This window comes from Truncatella angustata, assembly GCF_020726525.1.
Source record: "Truncatella angustata strain MPI-SDFR-AT-0073 chromosome Unknown BKA67scaffold_5, whole genome shotgun sequence".
Classification (NCBI taxonomy): Eukaryota; Fungi; Ascomycota; class Sordariomycetes; order Amphisphaeriales; family Sporocadaceae; genus Truncatella; species Truncatella angustata.
The window spans coordinates 1,101,722-1,129,442 of record NW_025763385.1 but is presented as its reverse complement, the minus strand read 5'-3'; the positions used below and the strand labels follow the sequence as shown (position 1 = coordinate 1,129,442).

Here is a 27,721-nt window from a genome sequence, read left to right as displayed (position 1 = left end):
AATGGTACCAGTGCCTGCATCCCTTCCCGCTCCTGTTCCCGTGGGTTTCGTAAAAGTCGAACCCGGAATGAATCTCGAGCGGAATGCTATCGCAAAGGCATCGCTTGAATACAAGTATGATATCGTCAATATCATCGATCCTGGCAATGGTACCAAGGGCGCCATGAATGCTAGTGTATTTGTTGTGAGAAAGAAGTCGACCAAAGAGCTTTTCATATAGAAAAACTTCAGAGAAGAGAATGATCACATTATAGAAATGATCAAGAGAGAGATCAGAATCATCAGGGCTCTGAAGTGCAACTCGCTCGTAAGTTTGCTATGGTTTTCCACCTTTTTCGACAAGCTCTAGATGACAGCTGATTGCTGGCAATACAGGTACAATATGTCAATGGCTTCATACAAGAGGATCCCTTTGAGGCAAATGTTTATAGTAAGTCAATAAGCACATGTCACTTGTTGCTAAGTAGTTATGCACAGTGTCGCTGATATGGTCCTTTGGTGAAATTCTACGACTGTAGTGGTGATCATATAGCTTAATTATGAAGCCATTTCCCGACTATAGTCACAGGCTTTCTCCAGATAAAAAACTAAATTAATTAGATGGAAATCTAGTGGAATAAGAGGTAATAGGGCAGTGTGCCCATAAGTAATGTACGCCAGTATAACGCTGCAAATCTGATCGGTTGCGGGGGAGAAAAAGATAGACCAATAAATAGATGGAATTTGTTCTATACCCCGATATAGTTCATGAAGTATCGCATTGTTGTGCCGTTCTTTTACATACCCATATTTCAAATAGCTTGACCAATCGTGAAAGAAAATTGTGTTGCAATAGTTGACGAAGCCATTCAACCGTCGGGTAGGCCAATAACCTATACACGGATGACGTCATGAGACAAAGATAGGATTTGCATACACAGGAGAACCCCACGTATTCGATGCGAACAAGGAAGAAAAATCGAGCACAGTATTTTGGATTACGGTAATCACTTTGTTTTCAAGAGGGGTGATTCATGCTATTGGCTTTAGATACTGCACATGCAGACTGTATGCAGTCGACGATCGCCAATGGCCGGGTTCCCATTGCGTGGCGATCTACGGAGTAGACTAGTGACAAACACTGCGATGTAAGAGGAATCGGCAGTCCGAACGGCCAGCGCATCACGCATCGAATATGCGAGGTTATCGACGGAGGCCCCCAAAGAGATATTCGGAGAGGATATTGCCTTGCAGAGCCTCCAAAATCCAGTACGAGCGTGCCAAATGCAGAGTAATGAGCGGCTGAACAGGAGCTATTGTACCACACAACACGAGGCACGAAAGGCCAGCAAGCGACAGCCACAACATCCTCAAAAAAGTCAAAGCGGGAGTTTTTAGGCAATGCCTTCTACCGATACACTTACAGACGTAACAGATATTTAAGCTCACGCTCGTATCGCATTAGTCTAGGTTAGCAGGTTATTTGGAGATTCAATTGGCGAACCAGCTTCACGGAGACTGTTCTCAACTTCGTGGGGCATACTCTTGCTGCATATGATGGCCAATTGTGGCACCAATCATTTATCATTTTGAAAGTTCCCCTTGTTCTCCTCTTCTTTCTCCTTGGGCTGACTGTATCATTAACGTTGCTGAAACTGCTTCCTTATCTTCCCACTATGCTAATCATGGGCAGGATATCCCCGAGTGGGGTCTTTGCTTGGTATCGCGAGCTCTGATGCAGATGATAGATCGGAGTTTTGGTAAGTCCTTATTCGTTGTGTCTCCAGAGTTATACAGATCTCTTCTTTTGAACCGGTCTGTCTCTTTATATCTTTGGAGAACATAGACTCTGTCAAATGGTTGTAGCTGAAAGGAACGCTGCCAATGAATAATTACCGGCTGGATCATCTTGAGCATCTATGATAGGGAATTTGTGCGCTTATAGCTACTCAGATGTTCTCATAACACATTGCCCCATTGAATTTAGTCCAACACCAAAATGACGGATTCGGCTTCGACGACCCTAATACCGTCGTCTCCCCCAAGTCCTTCAACCGAAACAACTTCCCTGCTACCAAAGCCTGCTTCCTGGTATCCCGAAGATGATTCCTCGTGGTATAGGCAATGGCTATCGGAGACATGGCTCCTCACAAAGACTTCGGTGCCGGTCATGCTAGCGTACACTTTACAGAACAGTCTTCAGACCGTCAGCGTACTCATCGTGGGTCGCCTATCCCCCGAGGCTCTCGCAACAGCAGCCTTCTCGTACATGTTTGCCATGGCTACTGGCTGGCTGGTGGCATTGGGAGGCACAACGGCGCTTGATACGCTTGCCTCGAGTAGTTTCACTGGGTCTACTAACAAACACGATCTTGGAATCCTGCTTCAGCGCGGCATTCTCGTTTTAAGTATCTTCTATGCCATCATCGCAGTCATCTGGGCATGCTCTGAGCCGATCTTTCGTGCCCTTGGTCAAGAGGAGTTCATATGCGTCCAGTCCTCGCACTTCCTCCGCATACTGATCCCCGGCGGCCTGGGATATGTCTGGTTCGAGTGTATGAAGAAGTATCTCCAAGCACAAGAAATCTATCGCCCCGGTACGTACGTGCTCCTGATAACAAGTCCGCTGAGCGCTGGGCTGAACTATCTGTTCATTCACACCTTCGACATGGGACTGTACGGCGCGCCGCTCGCGACGGGCATCGCCTACTGGATTTCGTTCCTGCTTCTCGTTCTATATGCAGTCAAAGTCAAAGGGCATGAGTGTTGGGGAGGCCTCGCGCTCCGTAAGGCGGCAAATCCTAAGCAACTTGTGCCCTTTGCGCGCCTTGCTCTGCTAGGTTTCATACATGTCGGCACCGAATGGTGGGCTTTCGAGATCGTGGCCCTAGCGGCTGGCAGGCTGGGCAAAATTCCTCTTGCCGCGCAGAGTGTGATCATGACTGCCGATCAGATCATCAACACGATCCCTTTCGGTCTCGGCGTCGCGGCGAGTGCGAGGCTGGGCAACCTGCTGGGAGCACGTCGACCAAGGGATGCAAGGCGTGCCGCGCATTGTGCAGCGATTTTATCGGTTCTGCTAGGTGCTCTGATTTTGGCAGTACTTATGGGCACGAAGGACGTATTTGCGCGCATTTTCAACGACGACGAAAGAGTGGTGAAACTAGTGAGTCAAGTTATGCCATTCGTGGCGCTATTCCAAATTGCAGATGGCCTGAACGGATCGTGTGGCGGTTCTCTGAGAGGTATGGGACGGCAATGGGTTGGAGCTCTGGTGAATTTGGTTTCCTACTATGGTGCCGCGCTCCCAGTAGGCATCTGGTTGGCATTCAATGGCTGGGGCCTCCAAGGGCTCTGGATCGGACAATGTGGTGCACTATATCTAGTAGGTGTCCTAGAGTGGGTTATTGTAGGACTGTGTAACTGGGACAAAGAAGTGAAGAGAGCGTTGGGAAGATTGGAAGATGGCGGATCGGAAGATGGTGAAATTCAAAGATTTATACAGGAGGACTCTGAACATGATCGAAGCGTGGTCTAGGACTAACACGGGATATTATGAGCATTACCCTGGTATCTATCTAAACACAGACAAATGCAGCCGGATGACAATGTCAAATGGGCTTCATTTATAAGAAGGGGGGGGGGGGGGGGGGGGGGGGGGGGGGGACAGAAACAAAAACAGAGAATTAGGTACGACGATGCGTCAATAATTAAGCTGCATATAGAGGATGATTTTGATGATATTATGAGCTATGATGCGAACAGTACATAGAAGAATGGTTGAGTTCAGTCTGTAAGCTTCTGTGCAATGATAGACCTTCACTTTTACCACAGATTCGCGAGATGCCTAAGGCCTTACGCCTGTCTTATCATCATTCATTCAAGAACCCATCAATTTACGATATGTATCTCAAGTCGAGAATTTCTTCGTGAGGAAGTTGTCGATAGCACTTGCAACTGGACCTGGTGCCTCCAGCGGGCTCCAATGTGCACAGTCAAGCGTGGTCTCCTCCAAATCGGGCAGGAAACCACCCTGCTTAGCAGGTATTAAAGCCTCGGGGCGACAGACCGCATCTTGCAAGCAACCGATGTAGAGGACCGGAACCTTGATAATTTGTCTTTCCTCAGGGATGGTCTTCTCAACTTTGTGTTGCACGTTATTTGCGGTTGATTTGTAGTAGCACTACAACATTTGGAATTAGTAAATTACTGCTTCATAATGGCCAAGAGGTTTTCCGGAGTAGCGCGAAACAGTCATAAAGACCTAACTGCCTTCCCAAAGAACTATATTCTTGGGCATGCTGAAAAGGGAAGAAAGGAAGAAAGTAATCCTGGAATTTGCTTACTGCGGGACCCTCGAAGCCGTCCCGTTGAAATCTTTCAATATACTTTTTCCGCAGCTCTGGGTTCTTGGCGTAATCACGAGGCTCGACATTCCAGTCCCCGTCCTCGTTCAATAGCCACTTTTTGAAGCTGCCTCGCTGGCATAGAAGGTCACGCATCCAATTTCGCGGCGCGCCGTGCATCCCATCGAAGACGCGGTCTGCGTGCGCTTTCAAGATGGCGGGGCCCTCATCGCTGATGATGAACTCCTGGTAAGCTAGCAGAGGATACCCGTATACCTTCTCAAGGTAGGCATTCGTGGCTGGCAAGTCGAATGGTTTTTGTGAGGGCAACGTGTATGCCACATTCAGCAATACCACTCCGGCGACCCGTTCGGGGTGGTGCAGGTAGAGACGCTGGGCGATGATAGAGCCCCAATCGTGGCCGACTGATATGACTTTGTCGACACTCTCGGCATCCAAGATCTCGGTGAGATCCTTGGTGTGAGCAGAATACTCATAAGCAGACGGATCCGTCGGCTTTGAGCTGCCGGCATACCCGAGCATATCAGGCACAATGACGCGGTAACCCGGGAGCTTTGCTACGACGTCTTGCCATAGATGCGAGTCGTCCGGAAAGCCATGTTGGAGAAACAGGGGTGGCGTGGTCTTGGTGGCCTCAGCAGGATTGGATACGTAGTAAGTGTAAGTGAACCCCCGCGATGATATGATTGACTTTTTCTGCAGTGCATCCATGGTTGATGATTTCTGGAGACAATTTGAGTGACTATGGCAGGAAATACTTGGTTTCTTACAACATTGACGGCCTGATGGGGATGAACCTGTTATTTGTGAAGTTAAATAGTTTTGTACGCTTCTAGGGATCGGCAGCTCCACGTTGCTACTGAGGGGTCGACAACAGCAGTGCGGATCCGTCCGGATCCATACATACACAAAGGTAAAGCCACCCGGGATCAGAGATCCACTTTTACAGGTGATAATGTGAAAGAGGTTCAATGCGTACCCTGTGGTTGAAGAACACAGCAAAAGACGCTGTCCCTGCAAGAGTATTGTAAATTAAAGGACCGAAAGTGAAGCCGTTTGTAACGGTTGTAACGATTGATCTAGAATTAATTGGCATGAGTGAGCCAAGGGTGACTTGGAATTGCACACAACGATAATCATGTAATGAGCGTGTATATTGATTCTGCTTATGCATTCGCCTAGGATGTTGAGATCCGTTTTGTTGTATCATTGTTGTTGAAAGCATGACAAATATTGGTAACCACTGCAAACCGAGCTAGCAAATATGCAACCGAAGAATGTTGAATCACGTCTTGTGAGCAACCAAGAATCGAAGTTCACCATGCCTATCCAGGAGGGTCTATCCCGGTGCACCTATATAGGACTAGAACAGTTTGTGCTCCAAGGTCATGTCAGACTCGGGCTCGAGACCAACACAGGCTCTGAAGATGTTGGTAAGAGCTGCACGTTGCTTAGCCAATGAGTTGATGACAGGTGTGCCAGGAGGTGTCAGTGGCGCCTTCAGCATGTAGCTAAGAATGCTGAGAACACTGTGGAAGCCACGATAGTCCTTTGCGGCGGCGCCATTGCGAGCGTTAGCTCGCCACTGGATGCGAGTCATCATCTCAGCCATAACGACCAGATCAATGATCAGTGGAGAAGCTAGTAAAGAGTCCTCGCACACGTTGAAGATAGATATAGTCTGGTGACCACCCATAAATATCTCGGCATAGTACTCATCCAAAGCGCGCTTGTTATCGCCAACGGCAGGCATGTACTTGATGACAACAGTGTGGTCAGGGTGCTCGCCCTTCTTGTATAGAACGGTGTTGGCCTCGACCATATCGTCCACAACATTTGATTTGGAGATCTCCTTAGATCGGAACTGCTTTTGAGAACTGAGGTTCTTGCCATCGTTATTGCCAAGATGGTTGTAGGATGCAATGGAAGTCAATTTGATGCCAGCATTGATCAGAAAATCAACCAGGGCGGACTTCATTTTGGTCTGACCAGACTTAAAGTCATCACCGGCAATGAAGGCACCATGCTTCTCAGCGAGCTCGATAGCGCCCGGAACGAAAGTATTCTGGGGCGATCCATTGATGAATGGAGCATTCTCTAGAATGCAAGCAATGGCGAAAACGGTGGACGGAGAGACTTCTTCGTGGCCATTCTCAACAGCCTTGAGCAAGTTCTCGGCAGTGTCATTGATACCGGGAATGATGTCAGCGTATCTCTCAGTGTTCGCAGTCCATAGAACGATGACCTTGTCCAAAGCGTTGGTGGTCTTGAACTCTCTGATGTCCTTGCGAAGTTTCTCTACATGAGCGTTACAAGCTTTATTTCCCTCTATGACGTTGTCGGCTCGGTCCTCTTGATTTGCAGCGATGAAGTCGGGATAATAGATCGAGGGAAGAGGAATCATATTTGTCATCTCCTTCTTGACTTGACTCTTGAGGGTTGGTTCGAGGACCGCAGCTCTATCCATGGCTTCTGCTAGATTCATGCTCGAAATGTCCCTAATAAATTATTAGTACCTCTGGATTGATAAGCAGGGTCGCTTAGAGCCTGATGGTTGCAGATTGCTCATATCAAGACACCAGAACTCTAATCTGACCACTGAACTAGTGCCGTCACTTACCATCCTCCAATCACGAGATCATTTGGGTGGACCATTGGCAGAACATCGTGAAACGGGATGTTCACGTCCTTCATAGTCTCAGCATCGGTGCCGAGCTTCATAGTAGATCCCATGATGACCGAGCCATAGTAATTGGCAGAGCGTGGTCCTTCACGAGTCTCCCAAACAAGACTTCGGCGGTTGGCAATAATACCAGCAGTAACAGTAGTACCATTGTTACCACCCCAGCCAACGAGCATCATTCCGACCTTGGGCACTTTTCGTTCAACCTTGAAGTCATAAATGGTCTCCTTCGGTGTAGCAACATATTTACCACTGGCATTCTTGGCAACACTAGTGGTTCGATACGTGTACTTTGATTGGATTTCCGAGTCAGTGTATACGACGTTGGGTGATTCCACCTGGAACAGATCCTCCTTGGCTGGAGTCACAACCTGATGGTGGTTGTTGGTGTGTCCATCCCCATCCGAGAAGGCCGAGTCAACCTCGGCGTGCGGCGCCATAATGAGATGTATAATGGGCGTTATTAGGGTATCAAACGAATTCAATATGGCCCTTTATGGAGATTTGGGTGAGTCCGCTGCACCACCGGCGGGGGAGCAGCGACCTCCTCGATGGGGATTGTGGACGCTGTGGCATAGTTAGTCTCACGCCCAGTCAAGTTTCTGCAATCGAGTGACATACGAGTTGAGAAGGTTGGAAAACGTCTTGACGGTGGTTGCGATCGCGACCTAGAGGTGCGATCAACTGGTTAGACGAAATAGGTGACCTGGAGGCTAATCAGGAGAGCTTCGGATATACGAATCGTTCAGTGACAGTAGTTAAAGAAGGAGGATGCAAGTCCAGAGCATCACGAATTTGGGGATTAGTAGTAATTTGTACACCGGCGGGTAGTTCGGAAGCTTCCGCGTCTCTACGGGTTCCTCGGCTTGAATAGATGGAACAAACGAAGCCAACGCACACATGCAGATGTAATAGTTTAACAAATCTCCCCACAAAGCTCGAAAAGGCACGCCACAGGCGTAGTCTAGCCCACGAGAACATCTGGATTGCGCGTTTCTTTGGCACAGCATCGATGCCCCTCCACGTTGGACCCTGAATTCGTGGGGAGTTGAGGGGTGATCTGGGGTTTGATTGGCCATGTCGGCTCTGAAGTGCCCTGTCCACCAAGTAAAGGCGGTCAACGAACACGCTAAGCACTTACAGCAGCTACTGAGCGATTTCGAGTTCATCAACGTCTTGTTGGTGGCTTTAGATCATCCTTACTGTTAACACTGGCAATAGGAAGAAGTGGAAGCCCACCCGGCTAGCTTGTGCACATACCGAGTTACGTACATTTTATAGACAGACGCAACGGGTATTACTTTCTGTCAAGGGTGACGAGTATCATTTCTCGACATTGAGTTGAATTGAGATATCAGTTGCGGCGATTTTGGATAACCGAAGCTGTGACGCATGTACACCGCAAATCAACCAGAAAAGACACATTGTGATGACTGGATAGCTGTACCAAGGCTCAAGTGGAATTGCAAGCACATGCAAAAGCTCTTCAATCGCACTTGAGCCCAATGTCTCTATAATTGGCGTGAAAGAGACGGTAAGCTTGCTGAACTGTCGAGGCTTATGTTGGTGTATGAGGGACATGTGCAGAGCGGGACAATTGAGGCGCGGAGCGTGTCAAGAGATCTTCATGCGGGCAAGGCAGAGGAGATGTTTGAACGATTGCTGCGGAGGTCAGATATTGACCTTGATCGACCCCCGAAGTTCTACTTGTAAACTGGCACTAATTTTGAAGATTCTGGGGGCGTTGCAAGGGATCTTCTGCCTAGAGTGCCGATCCTCATCGTACTGCTCTCAAAGCGGTCCGTGAAGTGGGCAGCATCGATAAGAGCGCGATTGTCGATTATATCTCCAGATTGGAAGTAATGAGTTACTGATTCTGACTAAACAATATCATCGATAAGACATCATCACTGGTCTTGTTCCATTGTCGGCGAGCGCGAAGGGAAATCGTCATGGAACCAGTCCGGCGTCTGGACTCTTGCCAGTCTTCGCATTGTGTCGCCTCAAGCGCCTTCGGGAAATGGTCCACGCGACCAACTCCGATGAAACGTCTCGGCTTCATCGGACTATCGCCAATGAATGCGTCCCGAACACCTTCTCTGACACCAGTCAAGCGCCGTCCAAATTTGCACCGAAGCGCTATCTTCGCTCTTAGATTGAGTCTAGAAGAAAAAGACGTGAGACTAGAAATAGACCATCTAGGAAACCATGTGTTGGCTTAGACTAGTCGGGGCCGAGCAGCATTTTGTTTTCAGAATAGGCGGACGCATCACCTTCGCCAGGACGTGCGACTCTAAACAGCGGGTGCTGAGAGTTCATAACTAAAGGACCTATGATGGGCAATATGTTATGGAGTGAAACAATATCGTGTTCTCAGAAAATATTGTAAAGAGTTAATAAACATGGAAGCGATGTAAAATCTGACAGGCGCCGGATATGCACTATATTCGGCATAGCGGAGGGCCGACTCGGCGGGTCAATGGAGTGCTTCAGGTTCGACAGGGCTTGAGATGCAACGCCAGAAATCAACTCTTAGCATTCCTTTTGCATCAGATAGACAGCAAATTCAACGAAATGCGCTTGCATACGATCTCGTGATTGCGATAACAACAAAACTGAATGGCGTCGGAAATGGATCACATCGGATCGTTTGTGATTAGTGAAGCCTGTTGGTATATAACGAATGCCATACCTCGTGATCTCTCAGTAATGAAACAAATCAAACTCTCCGCAAGGTTGTCTCCATATCACTAACGACACGGGACCCATGATATGCACGAATGGTCCGCACTGACTTCAAACATCAGAAATGACGTTCTTATTTTGCCTTTCTTCTCCAGTCATTCGGTCGTCGCAATGAGCATATTGTTTCACACCAGCCAATTGTATCCCCAAGAACTAGTCGACTGGCCAGTTTTAGGGATCGATTGGGATACCGGCGGAATGAAGAAATGAACATTCAGCCAAAAGCGAATTGCAAGGCAGGCAAATGAGCGCCGCCAAAGGGAGCGAGAGGAATCTCAGTGTAACGCAACGCAGAGACTGATAGCACTATTGTGGAGGCTAACCACTGCAAGGTACCCGTAGACGTCCCTAAGCCTAGTTTAGCTCCGGTGATTTCCTAGCCTGGCGATCACCAGAGACTCCTAGCAAGCCACCTGGAGTACTTTACCCATGACAACCACTCGCGTGTCTTTGTTCTCTACTGCGTGGAGTGCGGCTCATTAATATGGTGGTGGATCCCCGTGATGGGTTGGAGGCTCTCATGTTGATAGGCGACCAAACAAAGTCGGTCTTGGGCCTCATCTATCTGGAATCGTTCTGGAAGTCTCGTAACATCTTGAAAGGGTCCCTAATTTACCTGAGTAACATTCGTACCGAATTCAGGTAAAGCACAATTACGACCAATCCAAAAAGAATCCTGGCATATGCAGCGCTGTTGGCGATCGTCCCTCTGGAGAGTGTTCTCGACCTAAAGTGTTCTCATACTTGTAAACCAACAATACCCTGATCGACGAACCACGAGGAAGTTTCCCATCGCACAAGCCACTCTTTGTTCTCAGCTTGCAAAGGGATGCACGAGAATCAGAAAGAGGATAAGCTGATTCAAATAGCCTTACCATTTCTAGCCATTAGTCGAGCATCACGAAGGGACAGGGACAGGGCTCCCTGTTCGTTGTCCGTGCAATTTGTGCAAGGGGGTGTGGTGGACTCGGACTGACAAGGGGGTGCATCAACACCCACCATAGTTCGAGACAGATACTGCAACAACTTTCAAACCTTCTCACAGATCTTTACAGCAATTCGACCATTTGAGCTTCCTCTTGGATGCTATTCACCTATTACAACGGAGCCCGCCAAACAATTGACACGGGACCGAGCACAGCATACAGCGGCTTTCTCTGACATAGCTGACGGGTCGGTCAATCTTGGAAATCGAGATCGAGAGACAAACTTGGGGGGGTTTTTTTTTCTTCCTTTTTCAAAACACTTTGTTAGGTCTTGTGCAAGTCATAGGTCCGTGACGTTAATCTGTCCAAGCGGCTGGGTTGTGGTCTTGTGTTCCGAGGTAAATGCATTGTTCAAAGACTCTTTTACTTGGAGACTTTGAGCAGACCTCTGAGCGGACAACGACTTGGGAACTTAGTCAACAACCAGATGGTCTCATAACAACAACTCAAACAGATCGAGCCGAACCAAATATATTGTGAAATTTGGAAGCATCTTTCGATAAGCGCCAAGGAAATCAGAAAAAAACAAGCAAGAAAAAGGAACCAACAGCAATAATATGGCGACGTATCCACGGGAGTCGGCGTTTATGCCGACAGTCAAATGTTCTCAATGTGGCAACGAGGTTGAAATTTCTCTTATGGGCGAACACATCTGCCAGGCTGCATCAAAACCAGAATGTGTGTTGCCCAGAATGTACCATCCTGCACGCCATCCTTACTGACCGACTCGTAGTGCCACCACAAGCAACGGCCCCAGATGTGATAACTGGCGCCTTTAGCTCACTAAAGCAGACGGTTTGGGGATTTGGCAGCCGTGCCGCACCGCCGAGTGTTGATACGTCTGCAGCCAGTACGATTCTCCTGAAAAATCATTATCACAACTCAGAAACTGACTTGAGTTTAGATGAGGCATTTGCAAGACCGGATCAATTGACACCAGTAAGCGCTTCAACTGGATCGAGAACTATATCGCCAAAGACACCCAGCGGACGTTTAGAAGGCGGTTCAAATGGTGATTACTTCTCGCCAACTATTGCGGACGTAGCATCACCGGGACAGAATGGACGATCCGGTGGTTATGGCGGATTTGGGGAGCCGCAACAATATGAGCCAGAACCGTTATACTATGGCGCCAAACCGAGGAATCAGCCGCAGCAACCACAGGCTGCACCAAGCCTGCTGCAAAGGATGAACACGATCGCACCTGGGCCATTTGAATTGAACCGGCGCCCAGGCGGCAAGAATGCATTCGCACCCAAGACGGAACCAGCACTCAAAAACGAACCAGCACTCTCACAAAGTACTTATGCTGAAGATGCGGTAAACAACGGGTACGGGATAGAGCGGCCGTCCACCGCTGCTTCATACGCTTCCAACGGCAGCGGCGGTATGGCGCCTCCTCGTGTGCCACGTAAGAATGGATACGGTGGTTTTGGTCCGCCTGAGCAAGACCAAAATGATGACTTTGAGCCCCGACCCCTAGCAACGACTCAAAGATCGGAGACGTTTCCTAAGCAAGCCCAAAATAGATATGAGGATATGCCGGCGCGCCCACCATCCGCGCCGGGCCTGCGACAAGACCTTACTCCAAGACCTACGAACGAGAATGCAGATAGGCTGGTTGTGAGCAGGGATCGTGAGCCCCGCCCTTCTGTCGTACGAGACACCTCTCGTGCGCCTCCGCCGCGTAATAAGAGCCTGATGCGTCCTGGCCGAAACCCCTCTGTTAACTTGGCAGATGAGTTTGGTGCCGGCAATCCGTATCATACTCCATCGGGCTCGCAATCATCGAGCAATTCTGGCTATAGCACGTCACAGCCAAGTCAAGCCAGCTCAAGCTCAAGCCCTGCCCGTTCCATGGGCTCCAGGCGGCAGCCATCTAACACATCAAACTTCGATGCGTTAATGAATGATTTGCAATCGTCTATGCAGTCGATGAAGCCAGACTTCTCGGCGTCGCAGCCTCCGGCCATGGAGAGGAGCGTCCCCTCAATGGAACGTAGAGCGCGTCCTGAAGACTTGCGGTTCGACCCAGCAGTCCAGGGCGGCCCACGTGGTCCACGACCCAGGTCGCCACTGGCTTCGCCTCCGGAGTCGTACTCCGATCGTATAGACCCTGCTATTCAAGGTGGCCGTAGCCGGTCACCAGCACCTGCTCACACGAGGCAACCGTCAATGAGCCGGTCGCGGGGCAACTGTAAAGCCTGCAGGATACCAATTACTGGCAAGTCTATCTCATCAGCAGACGGACGGCTTACGGGCCGTTACCACAAGGCATGCTTTGTGTGCACAACCTGTACAAGTCCATTCACATCAGCAGAATTTTATGTGCTTAATGACAAGCCTTACGATGCCCAGTGCTACCATCGTTTGAACGGAAGCTTATGCACTACCTGTGGTGTCGGTATTGAAGGCCAGTATTTGGAGGACGAGTCTGCCCATAAACATCATCCAGGCTGCTTCTGTTGTGCCGACTGCCGCAGGCCTCTTCAGGACGGCTATTTCGAAGTCAACGGTAAAGCCTATTGTGAACGTGACGCTTGGAGACGCCTACAACAACAGCAACAACAACAACAAAAGCAACAACAACAATCCGTCATGGCACCTCCATCTACACGTGGCGGCATGAGGCCTCAATATGACAATGGCCGCCTGGGTGTACCAGGTAGTAACCGACTTGCTCCTTCGGGGCTTGCTCCTCCGGGCATGCCAAGGATGGAGAAGAGAATAACGAGGCTGGGAATGTTCATGTGATCCGCCTTCGGAACTTGTACGACGAAACGATCCGCATTCCTTTTGTTCACTGAACATGCTTGACCCGTTAGCAACTTTAATTACCATATGCGATCCTCGGTTGGGAGCATATTATTGGTTTCAAGTGGAGTTTGGTGCTTTTTGACTTTGCGATGCATCGCATTGCTTGCATATACCCACTGTTTTCCCTTTCGTTTTTATACCCCCATCCGAACGGGCCTTTGCATTCTGCTTGCACACATACCTCCATGGTTCAAGGAGGACTTTTTATCATCACATCGGGAGTGGGAGGCTGTATTCAATTATCCAAGCCATTCCATGTATGGAAACTAGGAGACGGGCAAAAATTCTTGATCTAATTGGTGTATATGTTGTCACAAAGCTGGCTGCCGGAGATACGCATCTCCTCAGGTCTTCATTCATGGAAGTTGCGAAAACGCAACGTGATCATTGCTGGACTCCGCAGTCGTATAGAAATAATCCATAGTATTACAAGCTATTATCTTGATATCACCATCGTGACACTTGCTTCATTGCGTCACACGAACAAGGCCAACTCAGTACTAAAGTTTCCATATACTTCGGACAACTGCCGAATCCGCCGCATGTTTACAGTCCCACGATCCACAAATTGTACTGCTGTGATCGCGTACTGACACCTGACTGTATTCTCAAGCGTTAGACCAGGAGAATAGGATGGTTCATTGTCTCAAACAAACCCGCCTTACCGGGAGACAATAAAAATTGCCCTAAATTGCTGCGAGACATGTTGCTGTTGTGGTTGCTCTGCAGCCGGACGTTCGGCACAAGAATGTCAACTTTTTTGTTTCTGGGATTCCGAGAACACACGTTTCTGTCTGTTTCTCGGGCGACTTTCCCATCTGCGCCTTGGGCATTTCACAAGCAACCCCTAGCAGAACCAACAAGTCATTCCGTCGACTTGGGCCCCTTGAAGTCCAGCTAACGTTAGAACCGCAACGTTCTTGTGGAGAGGTTCGCGTGCAACCATACAATCTCCGACCTGGAACCTCACAGGGCAGCAGCCACCCAGTTGAGCTTCACCTATGGTGGAATCACGTAGCGCAACCGTCTTTCTTACTAAGTTATGCTAAGGTTAGTGATCTGAAGAGCCGTGGCGCAGAGCCTGTCACACCAGGCCACATACATGCGGACATCGAAGGTTCAGCATGGATGGTCAGGAGGGCCAAGTTGCCCACCAGACACCCAATAGTAGTGCCGAAATCGCAGAGCGATTCAAATCCGCTATTTGTCATTTTAGGGCGGGAGCAGACCTTGGGGGTACCAAGTACTGGGGGAAATGGGCACGAGCTAAGATTCGGTAGGGCATGTTTGGCAATTGTGATTGGCGCTTGGGGGCGAGCTGTCACTGGCGATCTTTCTGGGTTCCTGGAGATCAGGGGTCTTGGGGTTTTGTTTGGCTGTCAAAAGGTTGCAAGGCTAGCGACTGAAAATTGATGTTCGAGAGAAGACTAACCTAGGCCGAGCATTTTAGTTGTTGTTTCGGTAATCGATGGTGCTCGATGTTGCACGCCACCAAGGTCCCAAGGCTCTTGTCATCTTGGATGTTAATTAAACTGTGTCCCCTATAGTCCATACAGGTCCAGCCACGGGTATCCTTTGGGATCGAACGCCGCCCGTCGCATCGTGCAACACGCTCAGGGGATCTCTCGTATGTCGATGCTACGGAGCCGACAAAGGAACAGCATGGCAGATCTGAAAGGATGGTGACTGCGCATCGTAATTTATAGTTATCCAAGCAATGCCGAGGGCTAGTATACACCGTATGTAGTCATGATCATGATCTTTCTCTTGCCGTAGTTATTTTCCTTGCCAAATCACCGGCTTATTCCTGGTGAAATTTCCCAGAGACCCTAGCATTTCAGGGGGTTGCACTGTTCTTTAGCGGATACAGCGGGGTAAATGTCAATTACAACCATATGTAGAGTAGAGCCTCAGCACGACAAGGAGGCGGTCGACGTGGGTGCCAGCTTATAGCACCTTGGAATACTCTGATGGCTTACAAGAGCTCAGCGCAACGGTGACGGCTTAGAAGTATTCCTGAACCTCAAGCAGCTAATGTTAGGTCCATCTAAAACCTTGCGACTGTGAATGGTTACACGCTTTGCGCGCACCTTAGCATGTCAACTCCCACGTCTTTCGCAAAGTCATTACAGTAACTAACCTTAGGTTGGTATGCGATCGTGGACTTAACGGCTGACCCACACTTTGCGTTTAATCAGGGCCCCTGTCCGTCTCCAGAAAGTACACGGACGGCGTCATGCACAATGTTGGTAGTCGCCTTCTCCTGGGGTTCTTCAGGCGATCCATCTGGAGTCGTCGAACGTAGCACAGCACATGAACGCGACCCAGACACATGGAAATGTAAAGGTCAAAAGATGTTAGGCACTGCATGCGCTTGAGTGGTGGTGAAGAAGGTGGGCATGAAGATCTCAGTCGCTTAATATATGATTTGCATCAGACAGAAAGGTCGACTTTGTTTCCAGCTTGTGACAGAATACGGCCATATTTGCGCATTTTTCGGATAGCTCTTCTCCTTCCATGGCGCAAGGTAGGGGTCCCATTTCAAAGAAAAAAAAGGGGAGTCCAAATTTCAACAGATCCCGTCATTCATCCACTCTTTTAAGTTGATCACTTACTGTACGTCGGGGACGGCCAAGATACACAGTAATTGCGATATGATTGCATCCCGCCGTGCCCTGCCCTAGCACTTTGGTCTCTCCGTATTTCCTCGCCTATGCATGCAACATACTCCAGTTCCTCCATTCCCTCTCACATTGATGTGTGTTTCCGTTCGGTCTCTTCCTTCCGTCCCCGCTGCGTTTCACCCATCGACCCGCTCCCGCTCTTCTCTCTAGTACGGCATGTGTCAAGCTTGAGGAATTAATGATTGACCTCGCTGCTTCTCCCAATTGACTTCTTGGACAGAAGTTGTTCACTCCTTTTTCGATACCTACAATTGCCGTAGCTGTGACCGCGCCCTCATCGAATCGAGGACCTCGCCGGCGGCCCACCAAATCGCCTGTCACATCGAGCCGCGACACCCAACATGCTTGTATAATAACCCTCGATGCGATAAGGACGTTTGCAACCCGGAAGAAGCGGTTGGAGGATAGAGATTGGGTTCGAAATCTGGAACACATTGTGGGGAAATCATGTTGGCCGTTCAGCCACGACGGCTTCTGTCGCGGCCGAAGGGCTTGTTGATGCTTGCGGCTTTCGCCGCCACTGTCTACTTCATCTTGCTGCGCCCTTTTTCCACTGGCTACCATGCCGTGGCGGCGGGCGGCACGCAAGCTGCTTCATCCTCGCAGATCCCACCCGATGGCGATTCGGCTACAAGCTCCGGCGACACAGGCAAAGAGGAAATGGATCCTGTGAAGAAGATGGAACAGGAAGAACACGACCGTTTCGAAGATGCTCTGCGCAATGAGTTTGAAGGGGAAAGCAAGGCGCTGTAAGTTGGTCACGCAGCATCTGCAATACCCGTCTTCCATGTCATCGCACTCGCTAACAGCTTTGGTAGAAGCTCCGAAGCCGGTGCCATCTACGGTGCGACATTGGCAACATTAATCGACAAAGATGCACCACGAAAACTGAGATATGAGGCTGCACTCAATTCAACACGGGAGAGCTTTGAATTCAGTGCCGATTCACCGTACCTGTACGATCCCTATCCGCATTACAATGGCAAGGAGTGGAAAGCCATGAACAAAGCCGCTTTCGTGGCTTGCAACGGCCCTGATGGCGTTCCTGTTGAGGACATCATGGTCTTCAAAGGCACTCCTCGCGAGTTCCCAAAGCCAAGTTTCGGTAGTTACGAGGTCCTTGACATGGACCAAAACTTATGCTTCGAGAGGCAGACTAGACTTGGTATCTATGGCTACTCGTACAATGATACGCATACCAAGAAGCAGTCCGATTGGAATGTGGTCAACTGGGGTGTGCTACAAGACCGTTGCGTAAAAAAGAATAAGGCAAGATTCAACAAGGTCGGCGCCACAAACCCATATCTCGAAACTGTCTATAGCCGAGATAACCACACTACGTCAGACCTTCAGTCACAAGCGCCGTACCCTTCTCAAGAGACCAGCAGTAACAGTGAGCTTAAGAGAGCGGGCACCTCGACCAAACCAGGAAAATTCAGCAATAATGCCGCGAGCCGCCGAGGCTTGTCGGACTCTGGCAAGGACTCGAGCAAGGACTCGAGCAAGGACTCGAGCAAGGACGTCGTCAAGGAGGAAAGAACTGCTCTCCTCATTCGTACGTATACTGGCAAACTATACAGCGATAATGATATGCAGATCATCCGCTCATTGGTGTCGGAATTGACTTTGCGGACTGGTGGCCAATACCAGGTCTTTTTGTTCGTTCACGTCAAGGACAACACTATCGATCTCTGGCATAATGAGGAGATATACAACTGGGTTCTTTACAGCTCCGTACCTCCGGAGTTCGTTGATATGACTATTCTCTGGAACGATGAGGCCACCATGTCAACATACACCAAACTTGGCTCTAAGCAAGCCAGTGTCCACGTTGCGCAGTGGCTGTCTGTCCAAAAGTTTGCTCAGGAGTACACCGAGTTCGACTACATCTGGAACTGGGAGCTTGATTCGAGGGTCACTGGTCATCACTACGAATTCCTGGAGAAAATTGTCTCTTTTGCGAAGAAACAGCCACGACGAGGGCTTTGGGAGCGTAACGAACGTTACTATATCCCCTCAGTTCACGGAGACTATGATACAGATTTTAGGGAAGAAGTCGAGCGACATGCGGTCAATGGCTCTGTCTGGGGTGCTCCCGAGCTGCCATTTATCAATCCCGTCGGACCAAAGCCACCAGTGGCGAAGCCCGAGGATGATAACTTTGAGTGGGGTGTTGGCGAGGAACCCGATCTCATCACTCTTGCCCCCATCTTTGATCCCATCAATAGTTCTTGGATTGGCACATCCGACGTGTGGGGCTACAATGACTCGACGCATGCCTCCCAAGATGTACCCAGACGTACCACCATTGTAACGCAATCTCGAGTCTCGAGGCGGCTGCTTGACATCATGCATGTAGAGAACTTACGAGGCAATCATGTCTCCTCAGAAATGACTACGCAAACCGTGGCATTTCTGCACGGGCTAAAGGCCGTGTACGCGCCCATGCCCGTCTTCTTTGACCGCCCTTGGTCCGGCAAGCAGTTGACGAAATGGTTCAACGGCGGCTGGAATGGTGAAAGTGGCGGCGTGGGAAGTGCCATGGGTTGGGGCAGAGAAGGGCGCTACAGGGGAAGCACTTGGTACTACCGCGCCGACCCTCCACAACGACTATATATAAACTGGATGGGATGGGAGGATACGGGCATGGGAGGTCCTGAATGGGAAGAGCTATATGGTCGACCATGCCTGCCCCCCATGATCCTTCATCCTATCAAGGATGTGGAAGAGACTGAACCGGGCCATTCCAGCGAGTCGAAGCTGCCATATGCTTGAGCGAAGATTTCGAGTTTGCTGCTCATATGGGAACAACCTCCCACTTGCGACCCACTCCATTTCAAACAACCTGCCTGTTTGTTCCATCATGCTCAAGTGGTGTATCGACGTTGCATAAAGATTTGAGACGTGTCAGCTGATTGTCGGAATATGTGCTGGCGTCATCAGTGCGCAAGGCCGGCAGCATCACCCAAAGGGCGATTCAACATCTGCAGCACAACGAAAGCAAAACAAAATCTAACTGGTTTCATGAGGATAAACGTACGAATCATGCAACGAAAATGGTTGCACCACATGTACAAAACTTACATTTGCATTGCACGGCGTATGAGGCGTTTCGGGGAAGATGACATTACTAGCATTGACGGAGAAATACAAGGATGAGTGCGAGTCTTGTAACACGATCGTTGATGATATCCATTTGCTTCTAGCTAGAGATCTTGAGGGCACAGATCATACTCATTCAGATGAATCCTATGATTCTAGACATACCCATATCTTGTGGTCTTGTGTTTTGGGGCAACAGGTTGATCTACCAGCTTCGGCAGTACCGCAGCGGAAGTGGCGGCAGCTGTGATTAGTGATAGGATCGCAATGAACGAAATACGATTATTAACCGAAACGACCATATGATAGACAATGGACTTAAAGCACAAAACGACGAGAACATCTGGGTGTAGGTGTATATTCCCTGATTAGAACCTGGTTCCTGCATGAATCTTGACGCCTTACACGATTATATAAAATTGACCAGCTCTTTCAAATCAGTAGACAGAAATAATTTCTGCGTGTGGGAGATGTGCGCGGTTCCTCAATGTCCACATTTGGCAAGTTTAGCGAGTCATGTCAACATGTCTACCCTGCTGTAGAAAAAAAAAACTCCGTGGTAAGCACTGAGCATGTAGTGTAGGTCTGACAACTTCTTGGTGGTGAGTAATCGCCCAGCTTCTGACGGCAGATTGGCCTGAACTGTAGCAGTGATCAGAAATTGGTGAGAAAAAAGGTGCTTACTGCATTTTCCGGGTGCGGCAGACAAGGTCCATTGTCATTGGGTAAACATTGTACGATGAATGAGAACCCTGTTGCGCAAACCCCAAAGGATCCCGATGAAAAGTTAGACGTGTATGAGGGATCATCCAGCGCGCCCTCCTTGTCGTGTAAGTAATACATACCTGCAAACCACGAAAATAGTGCATTCGTGAAGGCGTTTTGCTATTGGAGTCTTGTGTATGTAAGATACGAATGACGCCAAAATCCATCGAGTGATGCCCAGGAGCATTCGACGACGAAACAACAAGGTGAGGTCGAACAACCGTCTTTGTCCAGCATATGTAACCAATCGAAGACAAGACGCTTAAAATATGACATAATAAAATAGAGAGACTGGGCAATGAACTTTTGGCAAAACGACAAGCCAGCCGATGTAGCCGTGCTGACTTGAAGCTGCAATGTAGATAGCACCTCAAATGCGTTAAGTGGCTGCATTGGATTTGCATTATGATACGTATAAGCTCCACTTGAATGTTATTCTCTTTTGCCCTGCCTAGTAGGTGCCTCACAGCTTCTAATAGCTGTGCATAGGTGCAGTTCATAGCTCACCCATAGACCTGCACTAGGTTAGTCAGTACAGCTCATGGCAAGGGTGCTGGTATAGCCGAGGAAGTGGCTATACTTAGCGACGATTGAGATTTGTGTTGGTCATCCAGGGAGGCCGACCATGGACAGTCCCTCAATCTGACTTTGTCTATAGATACCGCTAAAAACCAGTGTCGCCAGAAATTATAAACCTAAACGATTTCGAATTGTCACCCTCCGTTACAAGAGAACCCCGATCAACCCGAAATCATACTGTGCAACGGAACAGATTCTGATAACAAATAAACATTTGTGCATATTGACGTATATGCATAAAGACCTAGCCCGGTATGGCAGGAACACAAAGCTTGGCTAGACGTGCTGTTAGTCCGCCGCGGCGGCAGCGGGCTTGTCAACCATGCTCTAAAGCGAAAGCTCGATGCAACTTTCCAGATAACAACGACCCTTCAGACGGATGTGATAGGTTTGTCTCCCATGCGCCCCTCTTATAATCTTTCAATATACGAACACGCTATCACGAACAAGTCCTGACCCATTCTTAAGGTGCCGCCGGGTCAAGATTCAATGTATACCGCAAACGACAAAGGTCCTCAGACGGCCGAGACAGTTGAAGACTAAAGAAAGGTATGTCATTTACCACATGAATGAAAATTACACTGTCCATCCCGCGCGGAATACATAGACTTCCAGTGGCCTTATACGTGCTTGCCCTAATCAATAACTCGTTAGTTCCCCATCATTGCATCACCAGAGTGTTGCCTCACTCCCAGATGAGAGTCTGTACAACTTCCTACCATCGGACACCGAAAACAGTCTTAGCGACGATTCGCACTTTGGCTCGCCAACTCCAATTTCTACAAGCACTTATCACAGTGGAGGTTCTGCGCAAACCACCTCAGCCAGTTCATATAGCCAAGGTGCCTTTATCAGCAGACCTACTGGTTTCTCTGCGTCGTCAACATTATCCTTTGGCGATCCTCAACGCTTTTACTCGGCTCATAATGTGTCCATGCCCATGGAGCATAACCTTAACTGGACACAAGCTACATATACTACCACGCCCTTCACATCTAGACCCAGACCAGGGGCCTACTTCCTACCCGCTAGTTATGGGGTTGATTCTTATCAAAATTTCCGTAAGTGTCCTCACCATAATCTGATTTCCACCCTAAATTGGCCGGCCAGGCGTCCAGACCATCAATAAACAAAGAGAAAGCACCTAACAACGTGAATTACCACGCAATAGCATCGAATCATGTTCAAGAATTAGAAACTGGTCTTCTTCCGGAAGACAGTAACTTCCACCAGATGGTACTGTGCCCAAACATGTTTATATTATCTCCAAGCTAAGAGCTAACAAAACGATTATAGAGGAAATTCCATTCTCAATATGGGCAAACAATAAACACACACGGTGCTTATGCTTTTGGATTCAGGTCTTGACATACTCACTCGTTCTCCTTTGACCCACTGGTCAGGAGGCTGTAAAAACCAGTTACCCCCGGGGGCTGGCGAAATGACAAGCACCAGGCATTAATCTACATCGAAGGCCAAATCTATAATGGGAGTCACCATGTCTCTACTGTTTGCTGGGATATGTATCCAACACTAGCGAGTTGCCTCTGTGGATATTTGGGGGTGGTCTTGCTGATGGCTCCGACCATAGCCGCCATGTACTGGCTACTACAAAGTCGAGACACGACTGGCCCGAAGATCACATAAACATACAAAATTTTCACCCACACATGACGTGAGACCACTGATAAACCATATACTTGGATGGTGGTTCAAAAGTATAGGTATAAGCAGTGTTGTTGCTCAAAATCTGGCAGGTACGATGTAATCATGGCAGCCATTTGGAATCTAGTGGGACATGAAAAATCGATAGGACAGGATCGGACGGGAAATTCGATAACCCAAAACCAATACAGCATTATTCGGAACTTTGGCACTCGGCTACATCTCTGCATATTCTCCGTGTAATGGTTTGAATCTCGTAAACAACAACAGTCGGCTTTCATGGGTGTGTTTAGACAGGAACAAGGCAGTCGCGTTATAAACAATCACAATCATTGATTTCGTCCCCCTAGTGACCACTTTTCACATCCAGAATCACAGTTTCTGCCTGGAGTTTTCAATTTCACATTGGCCGAACCTTTACCACAAGCACATAGTTTACTTGTGCCATCAAAGCTATAAATTGCCTTGTACCAGCCCAGTCTTCCCAGCTACATCCCTCACAAGCTGTACGTCATCATTATCGCCGACTTCCCGAATATACAGATTCTTGTACATGCAATCAAAGCACGAAAATATCGCCGACATGGACAATAGTCAAGTCGCCGGTACCGACAAAAATGTCAATACTTCGCGGCCCAGCATCTACTTGGGTCAACCATACCATCAAAGCCAATCCATCTTCTTCCGCCTTCCCCTGGAAATTCGACTCATGGTCTACAGAGAGCTGGTACGTGACTGCGAGGCACTACACCATGTTAGACCAGGTCATGACAATACATTCACGGCACTGCCATGCCTCGCGGGCGACATAAATTCATCAAACCAGTACCATAATTCTGACGTCTGTGCACAACTTGCAGACGGCGGCGAAGAACAACAGGCCGGCACTTCAAAATCTCTGGGATTGCCACGATGTTTCTATGCATGTCGCTCCATGCTAATTGAGACAGAGGGCCTTGGTTATGCGTCACTGAGCTTTGGTGCGGAGGAAAGCGTTCTCAAATTTCTTGATCGCGCACCATACTCTGTCTTATGCAGCTTGAATACGATAAGGCTCACGTTGCCCCGCCATTCCTATGCTTGTTGGTGTAAGTATAAGTCAGCGAATGCCAACTTCAAACATCTGGTTGCCAGTTTAGTGGACCTGCCAAAGAAGGTACGGCTGCTTATGTGGTCAGACGCAACCACCTGCTGGGCCTTGGATGAGAAGGACGCAGCCGCGCTCAAGCCATTCCTAACCACGGGGTTGGAGCAGTTCCAATTCGACATACGTACCAGGAAGTTGTCGGATTCTGGGGTTCCTATTTATTACTGGGAAACTTTGGAGCGTCAGACTGAGGTGGAAGTTTCAAATCATGACGATCGTCATGGGGCATTCAAGAATTGGAAGGTGGTCGACAAGGGTGAAATTACTATGCAGCATTACTGGCGAGGTAGTTAGCACCACTAGCCATCTCACGATAACAACTATGGGCGAACTTTGAGACACTTGTTGCCAAATGGCGGTGACGTTAGGCACAGTGTTGGATGCTATCCTCGGCAAGATCTATTCACAGTTCACAACCCATGAGAGATCAATTCTGGCACAGAATCCCAGCCCTTGGCATCCTTGCTTGTTTTGAGGTGAACATCTGGCATACACCAAGGCCTGTGTTTCAAGCCTCTGTAACAATAGCTAATGAATGTTCTCTGACTATTACTACGTCTTTAGGCTGGATAGTACATCGTCTAGCGGCTTTTATTAAGATGACTATGTCTTCAATGTCTACGAGTAGCTTCTTCTTTGATTTGCACTTCGTTGTTATGTTCTGTTAAGGTCTTATTTGACGAACAACGCTAATGATCTCGACGGCGGAATTAACGACATGCATTTCTCCATCATGTATGCTTCTGTGGCGTCGGTATCACCCAGATAGTCTAATAAATATGTATCAAACTAAACAGAGTAGCCGATTTCATGACATCTTGTACTACTGGATGTACATCTACAGGACTTAATACATAGTAAGAGTTGTTTGGAGTTCAATATAGTCCCCGGCGCTGTCGTCGGCGCGACTAGGTCCTCTTGACTATGCACTCACAGTATAGTGATTGTTGTGCCGCTTTGTACAACCAAAAAACGGACCAGATCTAGCGCTTTCCCAGAACACAAGGTGGGAAGTCACTCCTCGGTCATACCACATCGTATTTCTGCTTCATAAATACATCTAAAGCCCCCTGATATCAACAGGGAAGCGTCCTAACAAGCCAGCAGTCTAGATCCAGATACAGTCCTGCGTCGACTTGCTCATTCAAATGTTGGGGTGGCTGCGCGATATGATATTCGACAGGCGCCCCAGTGACGCATTCGAGCATTATCTACGTTTGTTTCATCGTGTAGCGAGGATGCCATGTTCCGGATAATTAGAGGATCGGCCCATCGTCACCTTCCAGGAATGCGGTTTTGGCTTCCGCTCTTTTGTTTGACATTACTACCGGGAGGGATGGCATTTTTTTTTATCCAGTCGTGCTGTGCGAAGGTGTCATAATTTTCCAACGTTTGTGAAAAGCATGCATGAGTGTTATTGTGAGTGCTTTTAGTGGCTTCAATATCTTGAATTGCTCTTTGTTAATTGTCTAATATCTTACGCTCTGACACATTTATGCGTTCTGTCTAACATATGCGAGTAGGTAAGGCAGCTTCACATAAATAGTGTCTCTCATTCGAAACCGTCGTTGGACTGTCCACGACTCCTGGCAAACCTATCGCCGGCCCTCTCTCGTTCCTCTCGAGCCGCCTTGCGCTCACCCATCATGACGTTCCTCAGCTCTTCGACCCTCAGCCCCTGTAGGCCAGCCGGCTGGTCCAACTCAATGCTCTCGCCCAGGGCGACGTCGCCCTGGCGGTTTTCCTTCCCGAACTGCATACTCAAGGGCTTAGACATGGCACCGCCTTCCCAGTGCCTCGCCTCGAGCGGCAGTGGGCACCACCAATCTCCCGTCCTGGCATGCCACCGGGCGCCGCATAGCTCCCACAGACGGCTGGCGGCACGCTTGTATGCAAATCTCTCGTCCTCTCCGGTGAACGCGCCGGTGTTGGTGAAGTCGGGCCTGAGCCTGGGGCTCTTCTGCTCGACCCCGAAGTCCGAGTCGACGTCTGGATCATATGCCGTGTTCGCCGGATCCGAGGACGGATCCGAGTACGTCGAGATGTTGGGTCTGAAGGGCGAGGTGACGTCCTGGTAGACCTCCGCGATCGTCTCGGGTAGAATGGCGTCTGCATCGATGGTGTCACCCGTCTTGCTGGATGACGATAATTTGGCGGCTGCTTTCGCTTCCGGGAAGAAGAGTTCGTCGGGTCCGACCTCGGCCCGCACGACTAGCTTACAGCGTGCTTCGTATAAAGCGTCGAGAAGCGTGATGAGACGGCGGGCTTCGTTCTTCTTTAGTACGGTGAGGACGGGGATCCTGTCGATGACGAATGTGTGAAAGGTAGAGGCCATGGTAATGTAGTCAGCAGGGCCGTAGGATGATACCAGATCATTAAAGTTCCAGTATACAATGCCGTGATGTTGACGGGGAATGTGGACCTTTCGACCATAGACGGTCAACGTTGCTGGTGTCCATGAGATGGGACCTGACGAGGCAGAAATCGCCATCAACGTACTATCCCACGCTGCTTCGTCAGATGATTGAATAAGACTGTAGTTCTTTGGGGTTTTAGTCGAAGTTTTTGTGTCTGCATCTTCAGCCGTCGCATGACTAGTGTCGACATCTTCGACTGTGATGTCCGTAGTGATTCCATCAGAAGACCCTTCTGCAGTTGCATATATAAGTTGTTCTGGCGCTTCTTCGGCCTCCCTCCTGCGCCAGTCTCTGCCTCCCTCCATCTGCCAGAACTCGCACCTTGCTTTCAGCACTTCCAGAAAGTTGGCAAAATCACTAGATGATCCGAATAGCTCCCCCTTGCCCTTCTTCGGCCCAAGACCGAGGGCTCTGCCGATGAGCCCGCTGGTAGTAGGCGGAACATACTCGAAGCCCGTGGCCTTTTCCAGTTCCTCGGGCATCCGGTTAGAAGATGCGACCAGGACACCGCCAAGTTGAAAGAATGCAGTGAACAAGTTGCTGAGGATCTTGCTTGCTGCTCTATCAGGCAGCTGAAACTCATCCAGGAAGAGGACCGGAGACTTTTCGATCATCTCTTTGGCCATCCACAGCAAGGAGAACTGGTCGTCAATGCCCAATTGCGAGTTTGTCCTCCTATGCCGCTCAAGCTGTGAAATTGTGTATAGCATAAAGGTATTGAAGTGCCATCGCTTCTTTCGACTTGTCGGCAATCCGTCGGCCAAGAGGTCCAGTAACATGGACTTGCCAGTGCCGACTTCCCCGGACAAGAACAAGCCCTGGGGGGAATTGATACTGATGGCTGCCTCGTGGCTTTCCAGCACCCTTGTCAGAGCCAGGGTGTCTTTCGACTCGGTCCTGGCAAAGAAGCGGGCAAAGAAAGGGTTGCGCCTTATGGGATGGCTCTCAACGGCCAATGCGGCAGAGTCGTCCGCCTTCTTTGGTTTTGTGCCTTCCAAGGCATTTTGTATTGTCTGTAGCCTTGAGCGATATTCTACGGAGGGTGAGTAATCTTTCAGCCGCTGGTAGATCTTTTGAAGATGTATAGCCAAGCGGTGTTGCGCAGGATCCGGTGAGTATAGTCCTGTGGCGATCAGACTTTGGTACTTGACCAAGGGGTCCGTAATGGTGATCGCTGATGTTGTAGCTCTCTTCATATTTATTTATTTCTTTTCTTTTTCTTTTTTCTTTATGTTTTTTTCTTTATTTTTATTTTCTTTTTATAGGAGAGCCAACGTCAAGTATATCCAATCCAAATTGTCCAAAGTGTCCCAAATTGTATTTGCTACATTTGATTGCTCGCTGCTGGGTGTGCTGCATAGGTTGATGTGAGATGCAAGTATATCTTTGGGGGGCTCACATGAGTGCCGAATATGGATCACCGGGCCGGCTCCTCACGAATGATGGGCAACAGCATATGGCCTCAACACCAGAGATATGTGTGGGACGTGCAACTCTGAGAAGGCTGGAAAGTTACCAAGGAAACGAATGCACGATGTTACTCCTCTAGCTCCAAATGTTACAATAAGATCATGTTGGCATGGATGATTCTAAACATGTGTATTTTTTTTGTCCAAACTTGGAGTATTGAGGTCATAGCATCTGGATGAGACCCGAAGACCCTTGCAAACAATGGAAGGCCGATCCCCGATACTTCCTGGTGTGGGGCCACAGCGAATCTCTTTGAGATAGCCCCCCTAGCTCCGCTCTTGCAGCAGCTGATGAGAACGGCTTACATAACGCTGG

At 49.0% G+C, this 27,721-nt stretch overlaps 11 protein-coding genes across 11 annotated transcripts; 7 read left to right on the top strand and 4 right to left on the bottom strand.

Annotated features, from left to right (window-relative positions):
- Nucleotide 1: 1 nt before the first annotated feature.
- On the top strand, nucleotides 2–961 carry BKA67DRAFT_646847 (uncharacterized protein; the record flags this gene model as incomplete). The annotated part of the gene is made up of 4 exons (XM_046105926.1): nucleotides 2–184; nucleotides 221–307; nucleotides 376–430; nucleotides 601–961. The coding sequence occupies 4 exons, from the start codon at nucleotides 2–4 to the stop codon at nucleotides 618–620; spliced, it is 345 nt and encodes a 114-aa protein (XP_045957111.1). The 3' UTR covers nucleotides 621–961.
- Nucleotides 962–1,978: 1,017 nt separating this feature from the next.
- On the top strand, nucleotides 1,979–3,776 carry BKA67DRAFT_593034 (MATE efflux family protein; the record flags this gene model as incomplete). The annotated part of the gene is made up of 2 exons (XM_046104897.1): nucleotides 1,979–3,461; nucleotides 3,745–3,776. The coding sequence occupies 2 exons, from the start codon at nucleotides 1,979–1,981 to the stop codon at nucleotides 3,774–3,776; spliced, it is 1,515 nt and encodes a 504-aa protein (XP_045957110.1).
- A 113-nt stretch (nucleotides 3,777–3,889) lies between these two features.
- Nucleotides 3,890–5,057, bottom strand: BKA67DRAFT_536545 (epoxide hydrolase; the record flags this gene model as incomplete). The annotated part of the gene is made up of 2 exons (XM_046100174.1): nucleotides 3,890–4,162; nucleotides 4,326–5,057. The coding sequence occupies 2 exons, from the start codon at nucleotides 5,055–5,057 to the stop codon at nucleotides 3,890–3,892; spliced, it is 1,005 nt and encodes a 334-aa protein (XP_045957109.1).
- A 652-nt stretch (nucleotides 5,058–5,709) lies between these two features.
- On the bottom strand, nucleotides 5,710–7,469 carry BKA67DRAFT_659499 (myo-inositol-1-phosphate synthase; the record flags this gene model as incomplete). Its single annotated transcript, XM_046107447.1, has 2 exons — nucleotides 5,710–6,844; nucleotides 6,967–7,469. The coding sequence occupies 2 exons, from the start codon at nucleotides 7,467–7,469 to the stop codon at nucleotides 5,710–5,712; spliced, it is 1,638 nt and encodes a 545-aa protein (XP_045957108.1).
- BKA67DRAFT_302067 (uncharacterized protein) lies at nucleotides 7,453–8,178 on the bottom strand. The gene is made up of 4 exons (XM_046096085.1): nucleotides 8,171–8,178; nucleotides 7,928–8,089; nucleotides 7,651–7,735; nucleotides 7,453–7,596 (listed from the first exon to the last, which is right to left on the bottom strand). Exons 2-4 carry the CDS (start codon nucleotides 8,008–8,010, stop codon nucleotides 7,501–7,503), a joined length of 264 nt encoding a protein of 87 aa, XP_045957107.1. The 5' UTR covers nucleotides 8,011–8,089; nucleotides 8,171–8,178; the 3' UTR covers nucleotides 7,453–7,500.
- Nucleotides 8,179–11,347: 3,169 nt separating this feature from the next.
- On the top strand, nucleotides 11,348–14,010 carry BKA67DRAFT_692130 (uncharacterized protein; the record flags this gene model as incomplete). The annotated part of the gene is made up of 3 exons (XM_046109203.1): nucleotides 11,348–11,438; nucleotides 11,494–11,610; nucleotides 11,665–14,010. The coding sequence occupies 3 exons, from the start codon at nucleotides 11,348–11,350 to the stop codon at nucleotides 13,512–13,514; spliced, it is 2,058 nt and encodes a 685-aa protein (XP_045957106.1). The 3' UTR covers nucleotides 13,515–14,010.
- A 232-nt stretch (nucleotides 14,011–14,242) lies between these two features.
- Nucleotides 14,243–14,684, top strand: BKA67DRAFT_567619 (uncharacterized protein). The gene is made up of 2 exons (XM_046102988.1): nucleotides 14,243–14,462; nucleotides 14,526–14,684. The coding sequence occupies exons 1-2, from the start codon at nucleotides 14,281–14,283 to the stop codon at nucleotides 14,593–14,595; spliced, it is 252 nt and encodes an 83-aa protein (XP_045957105.1). The 5' UTR covers nucleotides 14,243–14,280; the 3' UTR covers nucleotides 14,596–14,684.
- A 1,760-nt stretch (nucleotides 14,685–16,444) lies between these two features.
- BKA67DRAFT_301949 (uncharacterized protein) lies at nucleotides 16,445–19,209 on the top strand. Its single transcript, XM_046096084.1, has 2 exons — nucleotides 16,445–17,010; nucleotides 17,080–19,209. Exons 1-2 carry the CDS (start codon nucleotides 16,709–16,711, stop codon nucleotides 19,034–19,036), a joined length of 2,259 nt encoding a protein of 752 aa, XP_045957104.1. The 5' UTR covers nucleotides 16,445–16,708; the 3' UTR covers nucleotides 19,037–19,209.
- Nucleotides 19,210–20,602: 1,393 nt separating this feature from the next.
- BKA67DRAFT_301925 (uncharacterized protein) lies at nucleotides 20,603–22,158 on the top strand. Its single transcript, XM_046096083.1, has 5 exons — nucleotides 20,603–20,729; nucleotides 20,787–21,095; nucleotides 21,176–21,256; nucleotides 21,362–21,943; nucleotides 22,004–22,158. Exons 2-4 carry the CDS (start codon nucleotides 20,962–20,964, stop codon nucleotides 21,834–21,836), a joined length of 690 nt encoding a protein of 229 aa, XP_045957103.1. The 5' UTR covers nucleotides 20,603–20,729; nucleotides 20,787–20,961; the 3' UTR covers nucleotides 21,837–21,943; nucleotides 22,004–22,158.
- A 797-nt stretch (nucleotides 22,159–22,955) lies between these two features.
- On the top strand, nucleotides 22,956–23,813 carry BKA67DRAFT_659496 (uncharacterized protein; the record flags this gene model as incomplete). The annotated part of the gene is made up of 1 exon (XM_046107446.1): nucleotides 22,956–23,813. One exon carries the CDS (start codon nucleotides 22,956–22,958, stop codon nucleotides 23,811–23,813), a length of 858 nt encoding a protein of 285 aa, XP_045957102.1.
- Nucleotides 23,814–24,946: 1,133 nt separating this feature from the next.
- BKA67DRAFT_567610 (AFG1-like ATPase-domain-containing protein) lies at nucleotides 24,947–27,570 on the bottom strand. Its single transcript, XM_046102987.1, has one exon. It carries the CDS (start codon nucleotides 27,130–27,132, stop codon nucleotides 25,072–25,074), a length of 2,061 nt encoding a protein of 686 aa, XP_045957101.1. The 5' UTR covers nucleotides 27,133–27,570; the 3' UTR covers nucleotides 24,947–25,071.
- Nucleotides 27,571–27,721: the final 151 nt, after the last annotated feature.